Below are 12647 nucleotides of genomic sequence, written 5' to 3'. Positions count from 1 at the left end.
TCTACCAGCAGCACCACGACCCAGGCCACGGCCCTTATTTGACGGTCTCCTCATATTTCTGTAATTTAAGATCTTGCCCTAGAAAGGTTTTTATTGAATAGCGGAATAGGAAATATGATCCAAAAAAGTGTATGTATCTCACACGTACACAACCACACTAGGCCCCAATTACTATTGTTTCTACCCCTAAAAGGATGGATGAGGAGTAGGAGGAGTATGGAACAGACAGCACCCTCAAATCTTCAGAAGTATGAGATGAACCTCAAAAACTTGGAAAGGTGGATCTCACACGTACCGACACAGACTATCCCGCAATTCAATTGATCCTCAAAGGTTTTTATTGAATAGCGGAATAGGAAATATGATCAAAAAGAAAGTGTATGTATCTCACACGTACACCACCACACTAGGCCCCAATTACTATTGTTTGTACCCCTAAAAGGATGGTTGAGCAGTAGGAGGAGGAGTATGGAACAGGCAGCACCCTCAAATCTTCAGAAGTATGAGATGAACCCCAAAAACTTGGAAAGGTGGATCTCACACGTACCGACACAGACTATCACGCAATTTAATTGATCCCCAAAGGTTTTAATTGAATAGCGGAATAGAAAATATGATCAAAAAGAAAGTGTATGTATCTCACACGTACACCACCACACTAGGCCCCAATTACTATTGTTTGTACCCCTAAAAGGATGGTTGAGCAGTAGGAGGAGGAGTATGGAACAGGCAGCACCCTCAAATCTTCAGAAGTATGAGATGAACCCCAAAAACTTGGAAAGGTGGATCTCACACGTACCGACACAGACTATCACGCAATTTAATTGATCCCCAAAGGTTTTAATTGAATAGCGGAATAGAAAATATGATCAAAAAGAAATTGTATGTATCTCACACGTACACCACCACACTAGGCCCCAATTACTATTGTTTGTACCCCTAAAAGGATGGTTGAGCAGTAGGAGGAGGAGTATGGAACAGGCAGCACCCTCAAATCTTCAGAAGTATGAAATTGTGTTCACTGCACCCCACAAAGATTGTGTTCACTGCACCTCAAAAAGGATTTTGTTCACTGCACCCCACAAAGATTGTGTTCACTGCACCCCACAAAGATTGTGTTCACTGCACCCTAAAAGGATTTTGTTCACTGCACCCCAAAAAGATTGTGTTCACTGCACCCCACAAAGATTGTGTTCACTGCACCCTAAAAGGATTTTGTTCACTGCACCCCAAAAAGATTGTGTTCACTGCACCCCACAAAGATTGTGTTCACTGCACCCCACAAAGGATTTTGTTCACTGCACCCCAAAAAGATTGTGTTCACTGTACCCCCCAAAGATTGTGTTCACTGCACCCCACAAAGGATTTTGTTCACTGCACCCCAAAAAGATTGTGTTCACTGTACCCCCCAAAGATTGTGTTCACTGCACCCCACAAAGATTCTGTTCACTGTACCCCACAAAGATTGTGTTCACTGCACCCCACAAAGATTCTGTTCACTGTACCCCACAAAGATTGTGTTCACTGCACCCCACAAAGGATTTTGTTCACTGCACCCCAAAAAGATTGTGTTCACTGCACCCCAAAAAGGATTTTGTTCACTGCACCCCAAAAAGGATGTTGTTCACTGCACCACAAAAAAGGATTTTGTTCACTGCACCCCAAAAAGATTGTGTTCACTGCACCCCACAAAGATTGTGTTCACTGCACCCCACAAAGGATTTTGTTCACTGCACCCCAAAAAGATTGTGTTCACTGCACCCCAAAAAGGATGTTGTTCACTGCACCCCAAAAAGGATTTTGTTCACTGCACCCCAAAAAGATTGTGTTCACTGCAGCTCACACACAGAAAAATGGATGTGGATCACTGACACCTGCCTATCTCCTATCCCACACCACACAGCAATATCGATTGTAGTTTGTAGAACACAGTTTCCCTAAAATTCAGCAGCAGCAGCCTCTCCCTAACAGGATTGAGAAGAGATCGTAGATCAGGATTGAGTGCAGAGTCACCCCACCCCCCACACAGCAATATCGATTGTACTTTGTAGAAGACACTGACCCTATAATTCAGCAGACTCTATCCCTAAAATGCCTACAACTCGCCCTGCCTAAACACTCCGACCTGTCCCTCAATTCTATCCGGACACAAATGGTTTTTTCCTGCCTGTCTTTCCCTAATCAGCAGCCAGCACGTTATTGTGTGCTCTGTCCCTGATCTAAGCAGCAGAATGAAGACGCTGCGGCTGCCTGGAACTTATAAAGACTTGGTCACATGCTTCAGACGGCCAATCACAGCTACTGAGACATTTGCAGGCATGGCTGGGATGGCTTAAGGCACACCAGTTAAACGATTGTTGATTGGCTGTTGAAAGCCCGCCATGAAAAGAGCGCCAAAGCATGCAAAACCCGGAAATAAAACGACCGAACACGGATTTTTACCCGAACATACAGTAAAGTGTCCGTGTCCGTGTTCGGGTACAAAAAATCCAATTATTCGGTACGAACACGAATAATACAGTCCGTGTTCGCTCAACACTATACATATACAGTATCTCACAAAAGTGAGTACATCCCTCACATTTTTGTAAGTATTTTATATTATATCTTTTCATGTGACAACACTGAAGAAATGTCACTTTTGCTACAATGTAAAGTAGTGAGTGTACAGCTTGTATAACAGTGTAAATTTTCTGTCCCCTCAAAATAACTCAACACACAGTCATTAATGTCTAAACCGCTGCCAACAAAAGTGAGTACACCCCTAAGTGAAAATATCCAAATTGGGTCCAATTAGCCATTTTCCCTCCTCGGTGTCATGTGACTCGTTAGTGTTACAAGGTCTCGGGTGTGAATGGGGAGCAGATGTGTTAAATTGTGTGTTATCGCTCTCACTCTCTCATACTGGTCACTGGAAGTTCAACATGCCACCTCATGGCAAAGAACTTTCTGAGGATCTGAAAAAAATAATTTTGCTCTACAAAAAGATGGCCTAGGCTATAAGAAGATTTCCAAGACCCTTAAACTGAGCTCCATCATGGTGGCCAAGACCATACAGCCGTTTAACAGGACAGGTTCCACTCAGAACAGGCCTCGTCATGGTCGACCAAAGAAGTTCAGTGCACGTGCTCAGCGTCATATCCAGAGGTTGTCGTTGGGAAAAAGACGTATGAGTGCTTTTAGCATTGCTGCAGAGGTTGAAGGGGTGGGGGGTCAGCCTGTCAGTGCTCAGACCATACGCCACACACTGCATCAAATTGGTCTGTATGGCTGTCGTCCCGGAAGGAAGCCTCTTCTAAAGATGATGCACAAGAAAGCCCGCAAACAGTTTGCTGAAGACAAGCAGACTAAGGACATGGATTACTGGAGCCATGTCCTGTGGTCTGATGAGACCAAGATAAACTTATTTGGTTCAGATTGTGTCAAGCATATGTGGCGGCAACCAGGTGAGGAGTACAAAGACAAGTGTGTCTTGCCTACAGTCAAGCATGGTGGTGGGAGTGCTGACGGCACTGGGGAGCTACAGTTCATTGAGGGAACCATGAATGCCAACATGTTCTGTGACATACTGAAGCAGAGCATGATACCTTCCCTTCGGAGACTGGGCCCCAGGGCAGTATTCCAACATGAAAACGACCCCAAACACACCTCCAAGATGACCACTGCTCTGCTAAAGAAGCTGAGGGTAAAGGTGATGGACTGGCCAAGCATGTCTCCAGCCCTAAACCCTATTGAGAATCTGTGGGGCATCCTCAAACTGAAGTCGGAGGAGCGCAAAGTCTCTAACATCCACCAGCTCTGTGATGTCATCATGGAGGAGTGGAAAAGAACTCCAGTGGCAACCTGTGAAGCTCTGGTAAACTCCATGCCCAAGAGGATTAAGGCAGTGCTGTAAAATAATGGCGGCCACACAAAATATTAACACTTCGGGCCCAATTTGGACATACTCACCTTTCTTGCCAGAGTTTTAGACATTATTGGCTGTGTGTTGAGTTATTTTGAGGGGACAGCAAATTTACACTGTTATACAAGCTGTACACTCCCTACTTTACATTGTAGCAAAGTGTCATTTCTTCAGTGTTGTCAAATGAAAAGATAGAATAAAATATTTACAAAAATATGAGGGGTGTACTCACTTTTGTGAGATACTGTGTGTATGTATGTATGTATGTGTATGTATATATACATATATATATATATATATATATATATATATATCTATCTGTATATATGTATATATACGTATATACACACAGTTGTTCTGCCTGTGGAGAGTTGTTAATATACAACATGTCACATTTTCTAAAGAACGCATATAAGTAAGTAGGCAAAACCCATTTATTTTATTTCCTGTTCAAATATTTTATTAAAGAGAGAGGTAAACATACAAAGGATAAAAACACAGGGCAATAAACCCCAAAAAGAGGGGGAAGGAACAGGATACACAATAATGCATCAAAATGACAAGGCAGCCCAATAGTGCTTAAAAATAACAGTGGAATTAAAAATTTGACAACTGCAATACAACAATGTAAATATTGATAATTGTCACTGGTGCCCATCGAGATCATGCAATTCCAAACCCTCATGGCATCTGAGCCAGTGGTTGGTACCGTATTGTATAGGTTAGGAGGGGTATAAGACATCTTGTATTGTGATAAAAGAACACGAAGGGTCCTGATAATGCAGAAGGTAGAAGTTAGATAAACTACCATCCCATGAGTTAGCTCCTGAACTAGCGTGAAATGAGAGGTGGCTGGCATCATATTGGGTAGCATGCTGTAAGATGGGCAATCACTAATAAGGGGAGCCTGCAAGTAGGAGGAGATAGGAAAAAGAAGAGAATAGATCCTGCAAAAAGCAGAAAAAAAAGGGTAAACAGAAGAGAGGAGAATGTAGGTACAGAGGAGAGGAAGAGGGGACAAGTGTAGGCCATAGGAGGGGAAAAATCTAGGTGACCTTACATGGAATCTCCTAAGATGTGTGCATAAGGTAGTCAAGGGGATAATAATGTTTCATCAAAGTCAGCTGGTCCACCCATGGTTTCCACAAACTTTCATATTTCTTAACCCTGTCTAGTGAGACAGCTTCAACCTTAGCGTGTATCATGGCCCTGGTAATTTTGTTTTTAGTTTCTGTAATATTAAAATGAGGAGTTTTTCAGGCGTTTGCAACCCCCATTTCTTTTATTTCTTATGGGAGTTTTATTCTGTAACTGTAGGTCATAAAAGAATGACACAATCATAAAAAAAAACATGACAATAAGTAAACAAATGAAATCCCCTGAGTTCTTAATACTGTGAATTGTCCCCTTTAGCATTAATGACAGCTTGCAGTCTTTTGTAATTGCTGTCCCCAGTTTCTTGTAAGTGGTATAGCTGCCAATTCATCTTGTGAAAATGCCTCCAGGTCATGAAAAGTCTTTGGTTGTCTTGCATGAACCGCACATTTGAGATCTCCCTAAAGGAACTTGATAATATTAAGGTCAGGAAACTGTGATTGCCACTCTAAACCCTTCATTTTTTTCTGCTGTAACCACTGGAGGGTCTACTTTGCCTTGTGCTTAGGGTCATTGTTTCCAAGAGCGTCCCATGCGCAGCTCTTGTGCAGAAGAATGTAAATTGTCTGCCAGTATTTTCTGATAACATGCTGCATTCATCTTGCCACCAATTTTCCCAAAATTTCCTGTGCCTTTAGAGCTTACACACCCCCAACCTCATTTAAAGTCCCAGGGCATACTCGTGTTTTTTTGTCCAACATCAGTGCCTGACCTGACAAATGTGCTTCTGAAGGATGGCCAAAAAATTGCATAGACACACTCCTAAACCTTATGGACAGCCTTCCCAGAAGAGGTTAAGCTTTTGTAGCTGCAATGGGTGGGCCAACTCAATATTGAACCCTATGAACCAAGGCTGGGATACCATTAAATTTAATGTGTGTGTAAAGGCAGGTGTCCCTTTTGGAAATGTCGTTTATTTGAGGGATGGAGGAGCAGCGCTTTAATGTGATGAAGAGACACGAAGGGTCCTGAAGGGAGATAAACTGCCATCCACCCAACCATCCCATGAGTTGGGTCCTGATCTAGTGTGAAATCTGATGTGTCTGGTGTCATATTGGGTAGTATCCTGTAAGACCGCTAGTCACTAATAAGGCGAGCCTGCAGGTGAGAGGAGCTAGAAAAGAGGAGAAATGCTGCAAAAAGCAGAAAAGAAAAGGGGAAAAGAAGGGAGGAGAAAGTAGGTACGGAGGAGAGGAACAGAGGACCCAGGGGGGTGTTCCATTCATCTTGGCTAAATGCCTCCAGGTGATGCAATCTTTGGAAATCTTGCATTAATTGCACATTTGAGATCTCTCCAGAGGAGCTTGATGATATTAAGGTCACGAGACTGTGATGGCCACTCCAGAGCCTTCACCTTTTTCTGCTTTAACCACTGGAGTTCTAGTTTGCCTTGTGCTGAGGGTCATTGTCATTCTGCAAAGTCCCAGAGTGTCCTATGTGCAGCTTTCATGCAGAAGAATGCAAATTGTCTGTCTGTATTTTCTGATAACCTTCTGCATTCATCTTGCCACCAATTTTCACAAGATGTTCCATGCCTCTTGAGCATACACACCCCCAAAACATCAGTGAGTCACCACCATGCTTCACAGTGGGGATAGTATTCATGTCACTATAGGCCTTGTTGACCCCTCTCCAAACATAGTGCTTATGATTGTGATTGTGAATATAAAGCTCTATTTAAGTGTCATCACTCCAGATTACAGTGTGCCAGAAGCTGTAAGGCGTGTTAAGGCGCTGTTCGGCTTCTGTCCTCTGAATCAGGCTTGTAGCAGAACTGAGCTGTAAAGAGAAGGAGCTCATAATTTAGGCCTGATTACCCCGGAGCCTAAAGGAGCCATCAGCAGCCCATAGGACGACTTAAGGGGGAACCCAATAAGCCCAGGGGGCTTTCCAAGCGCGAATGGTTCTAATGCCGTATGGCATATAGGACCCAATTGATCTGGTAAGTTATCCAATCTACTTACATACAAAGGAATTGATGTCATGGCCAATCATGACAGAGCACTTGCACCTTCGAATTTGAAGATTCACTGTCACTAAGGACATCACCATTATTTTGAGCACTGAAATCACCATTTATTCTGGACTATATATATTTTATATTTAATACTCTCATAATTTTTAACTTTTATTATATATTTTTTTATATTTTTATTTTCTATTTTTCTCTTATTGATTGGAATTGCTTCATATATTTATTCACTATGCACTCATTTGCATAATATTTTACCATTGGGAGGTTTTGATGATTTTATGTTCATTTATTTTATGAATTAAGATTATTTGATACACTATGTTTGATTGACACTATACATCCACTACAAAGAGTGGTATAGGTATTACTATCCACTAATTACTTTCGGCAAGCGCTGTATTTGGTCTTCGACTCTTCTACAAGACCATTCATATTTCAATGCTTTGTGGCATCTTAGTGCGGTTGATTTTCTGCAGCTTCTTAGATCCACTTCCTATTTATGTCCCCTCACCCCAACACTGACTGCACATTATTGCTCGGGACACCTGGATAGTGACCATGGTGGACAATGCTTGTACAATGTGTGTTATCAGAGCTGCTTGTAGTCTCCACCATGTCACAGGGTGTGATGGAGGGACAATGCAGAATACATTTGAAAAATAATTTGTTGTTGTATGGACAAGAAAGGATCTTCCTGGAGGGAACATACTGTATAATGAGATCTTTAGATTTAAAAGGATTGAAAACCTGTGAAATTACATTAACAGGGGATTAAAGAGACTTTACAGATTAGTTTAGGTCTACTTTAGGCATAACAAAATTTTTCAAAAAAAAAAAAACATAATAACCACAAGTAATTTTTAATCAAGTTTATTGTAAAGAAAATAAATTATGATTCTGTAATTTTAGTAAAAATGATGGAGACGTCTGAAGGACCCAATTCTGGGGCTTGTGGCTCCCCAGTCGGTGTATCTCCTGTACTCTCCAGGTCTCAGGTAATACTGACATCCTCGGTAGTTGGGCTCCTCATAGAACATCCAGTAGCCATCATGGACATGGACAGAGTGGATGTCATGGTAGTGGAACCTCTCATTGACATGAGGACAATCCTCAGTGAACTCCATCATCTGACCTCTGAAGTCTTCCTTCTCGTAGATCCTGATTCTGAAGGAATCTTGGTGCTGTTAAAATAAAGTAAACCATAATAACACAAAAAGGAGTGTTAACAACAAATGGCAATAGTAATACAGGTAACACTAATCCAATCATTTTTAGCAGAGTTTTGAATTGAGGAGGGAGGAATTCAGTGCAATCCCAAAACGTTATGGATGTCTTTGAACCCAGCACAAAAATCTCCTTCCATCTGTGGTCCTATCATGATAGCTAAAGTCCCATAGAACAAAGATGCACAGGATTTTCTCCAAAGAACACTATCCATGTATTCCAATGTAAAATTCATTAGGGTGTCCCCACCCTCCATGAGTTTCCATAGGAACAAAACAAGAATCCACTGTAGAGATAGGATCCAAAAAGTTCTCATAAGAGAGTCCTCTCTGTTCTACGCAAATGTATAAGACCCTCTATTATATGTGTATTTAAATAAACAAAACAAAAAACAAAATTATTTCCAGTGGATGTAATTCCTCGACTATATACCCAGTGAAGTGAACAGCCTCAGATGATACACAGAGATTAAACAAATCTCCCTATATAAGTTGCATTTGTATATTTGCTGTCTTCACTGTTTAGAAAGTTAACGTCACGTTAGAATTTTTTCTTGCTTTTCCAGCACTGGGTATGGAGTCTTGGCATACACTGTGTTGACAGCTGATTGGAGGAAAAGTACACACCCCTCCTCCACATAGGCAGAGGAAGGAAGAAACTTGCAGAGCTGTGCTGTGAATAGACCATCTCTCTGCTAATCTATCTCTATGCACCCACCATGACATAAATTTCCAGCTGCTTTTACCTCCTGTGTTGGAGAACTTGCCAGAAGTTATCATGCTGATAACAGAGGAATGGAGAAGCAGAAAGACACGGGACTTAGGGCTTTGGAGAGAGATAAGTAAGCACTACAGATATACGTTCCCAGCTCAAATTTCATGAATGAGGTTTGCATTCACAGGTTGTGTTACCTGGGGGCTCAGACGCACAGATCGAATAGACTCATTGTAGCCTATCCAGTGCTGGAAGTCAGGATAGTCTCCTCTATGGAGGAAGTACTGGTGTCCTCTGTAGTTGGGGAGCTCATACAGGATCCAGTTCCCACTTTCCACACGGATGGAGTTGCAGCGTCTGAAGAATGAGGACAGGTCAGAGCTTTCAGTGTGAGACTCGTGGGAGCGACCCTGGAAGTTCTTGTCCTCGTAGAAGATGATCTGGGGAAGAAAAGGGTAGACATTTAATTTTGAGCCTCAAAAAGAATTCAAATTCTTGGTTATACTTCTTGGATAGATTTTCCAAACTTGATATACTGTATATCTAAAAGCTGTCAGAAGGACACACACAGGCTCAGAGTTAGATAAAGCCCAACGTCAGATAATACATATTGTATATTTTTGAATAGGGTAGAGAAGAGTTAGGCCCCTTGTATACAAATTGGTCACCTTTCATGTGACTTTATATTTTAACATGTAACATTTGGACAGAAAATGAGGGGATATTCACTTCATTGGGACCAAGATAGCAGTTAAATCTTAGCAGGGGGTCTAATCTGATCTGACGAATATAATGTAGAAATTGAGTAGATAGATTTCACCTTACTAAACATGTAGGTAAAATGTAGGTCCTCGTAAACGGCTTGAATTTCATCTGATTCCTGCTCAAGTGATTGTCCCCAAAAGCACCACCTGGCTTGACAAAAGTCAAGTTGAAAATCAAGTGAGCCAGGAAATTTTTTGATAGATTTTTTAGATACAGGCATTGTTTATCAGTCATTTTATTTAGGTGCCGCGGCTCCCTGAATACAATAACTGGCAGTGGATGTTCCTCCATCCACACTGCTAACACAGATGGGGAACTAAAAAATGCATTCTCATACATCCCCCCAGGCTGAATGAAAAAATATCAAGCCATGTATGTAGGTTTTTTTTTTTTTACAATTTTTAGAATCACAATTAAATACTCATATTTAGTTTTACAAAAATCAGGACCCCATCCTTCTGCCTCCATACTACTGTTTAAAAAATGCACAACTATAAAGCAGAGCGGAGTTCTTTCCAAATTTGTTTAGCAGAATTCCAAAGCCAGCCATGGGGCTGTACAAGTGAATAGAGATACAAATAGAAAGTAAACCTGATTATGTGACCTGTCAAAGTAATGCGACCGGCTTCTACTCAAAGTGGAGTAACTATGCAGTATCCAGTAAATAATCAATACAGATACCTCCTCTCCACTTGAAATGCGGCCCCAAGTGTTCTTATGCCCTTACCTTTGCCATTTTGCTGGATTTGTCAATGTGCTCCACACTGTATGCACCAGTAACTGCCTTGATGAAACTGGTCCTTATATACACCCTCTACTGCTTACACATTCACATGCTGACAGTATGCATTGTGAGAAGAATGAATGGCTTTTTTCCTTTACTGTGTTTAACTTTGGTTGGTGTCCATTGTTTGAACCTTTCTGGGTGAATCAGCATTTAAATTGCCCATGCCTGAACAGAGATGGGCTTGACACACATGATCTAGAATGCACATAGTGTGAGGCTCTGTCACTGTTAAAAAGATTATCAAAAAGGTCATAGGGTTCACACCAATGCAGAATGTGGGAATTTTGGGTATCGATCATGAGTGGAGACAACATGTTTTGCCAGCTTTCTCTAGATTTTGGTATTCCTGAATTGGGCTCCGAAGTTTGAAAATTTCAAAGTTTTTCTTTGGGAGGGAAGAAATCTTCAACCCACTGTATATGTCTTGAAGAAAACCAACAGGTTGAGTGCGCAGGTATATATATACATATACAGTATCTCACAAAAGTGAGTACATCCCTCACATTTTGGTAAATATTTCATATTATATCTTTTCATGTGACGACACTGAACAAATGTCACTTTTGCTACAATGTAAAGTAGTGAGTGTACAGCTTGTATAACAGTGTAAATTTGCTGTCCCCTCAAAATAACTCAACACACAGCCATTAATGTCTAAACCCGCTGACAACAAAAGTGAGTACACCCCTAAGTGAAAATGGCCAAATTGGGCCCAATTAGCCATTTTCCCTCCCGTTGTCATGTGACTTGTTAGTATTACAAGTTCTCGGGTGTGAATGGAGAGCAGGTGTGTTAAATTTGGTGTTATCGCTCTCACTCTCTCATACTCGTCACTGGAAGTTTAACATGGCACCTTATGGCAAAGTACTCTCTGAGGATCTGAAAAAAATAATTGTTGCTCTACATGAAGATGGCCTATTCTATAAGAAGATTGCCAAGGCCCCTAAACTGAGCTGCAGCATGGTGGCCAAGACCATACAGCTGTTTAACAGGACAGGTTCCACTCAGAACAGGCCTCGCCATGGTTGACCAAAGAAGTTGAGTGCACGTGCTCAGCGTCATATCCAGAGGTTGTCTTTGGGAAATAGAGGTATGAGTGCTGTTAGCATTGCTGCATAGGTTCAAAGGGTGGGGCTAAGCCTGTCAGTGCTCAGACCATACGCAAGACACTGCATCAAATTGGTCTGCATGGCTGTTGTTCCAGAAGGAAGCCTCTTCTAACGATGGTGCACAAGAAAGCCCGCAAACAGTTTGCTGAAGATGAGCAGACTAAGGACATGGATTACTGGAACCATGTCCTGTGGTCTGATGAAACCAAGATAAACTTTTTTGGTTCAGATGGTGTCAAGCGTGTGTCGCAGCAACCAGGTGAGGAGTACAAAGACAAGTGTGTTTTGCCTACAGTCAAGCATGGAGGTGGGAGTGTCATGGTCTTGGGCTACATAAGTGCTGCTGGCACTGGGGAGCTACAGTTCATTGAGGGAACCATGAATGCCAACATGTACTGTGACATACTGAAGCAGAGCATGATCCTCTCCCTTCAGAGACTGGGCCGCAGGGCAGTATTCCAACATGAAAACGATCCCAAACACACCTCCAAGATGACCACTGCCTTGCTAAAGAAGCTGAGGGTAAAGATGATGGACTGGCCAAGCATGTCTCCAGACCTAAACCCTATTGAGCATCTGTTGGGCATCCTCAAACAGAAGTCGGAGGATCGCAAGGTCTCTAACATCCACCAGCTCTGTGATGTCATCATGGAGGAGTGGAAGAGGACCCCGGTGGCAAACTGTGAAGCTCTGGTGAACTCCATGCCCAAGAGGGTTAAGGCAGTGCTGGAAAATAATGGTGGCCACACAAAATATTGACAAAATATTGACACTTTGAGCCCAATTTGGACATTTCCACTTAGGGGGTGTACTCACTTTTGTTGTCAGCGTTTTAGATATTAATGGCTGTGTGTTGAGTTATTTTGAGGGGACAGCAAATTTACACTGTTATACAAGCTGTACACTCACTACTTTACATTGTAGCAAAGTGTCATTTCTTCAGTGTTGTCACATGAAAAGAAAGAATAAAATATTTACAAAAATAAGAGGGTGTACTCACTTTTGTCAGATACT

The 12647-nt window shown here is 41.9% G+C and overlaps 2 protein-coding genes across 2 annotated transcripts in view; one reads left to right on the top strand and one right to left on the bottom strand.

The window, feature by feature from the left end:
- Positions 1-12647, top strand: part of LOC309550211 (uncharacterized protein) — a gene marked incomplete at both ends in the record, with an annotated part of 144615 nt that overhangs the window by 83303 nt on the left and 48665 nt on the right. The window lies entirely within an intron of this gene.
- Positions 7940-10473, bottom strand: LOC309544588 (gamma-crystallin-3-like; the record flags this gene model as incomplete). The annotated part of the gene is made up of 3 exons (XM_082243496.1): positions 7940-8215; positions 9170-9412; positions 10465-10473. 3 exons carry the CDS (start codon positions 10471-10473, stop codon positions 7940-7942), a joined length of 528 nt encoding a protein of 175 aa, XP_082099622.1.

Source organism: Pelophylax lessonae (genome assembly GCF_965119305.1).
Source record: "Pelophylax lessonae genome assembly, chromosome: 1".
NCBI classification, from domain to species: domain Eukaryota; kingdom Metazoa; phylum Chordata; class Amphibia; order Anura; family Ranidae; genus Pelophylax; species Pelophylax lessonae.
Note: the sequence above shows the minus strand (reverse complement) of the source record. Positions and strands in the feature narration are given on the sequence as shown.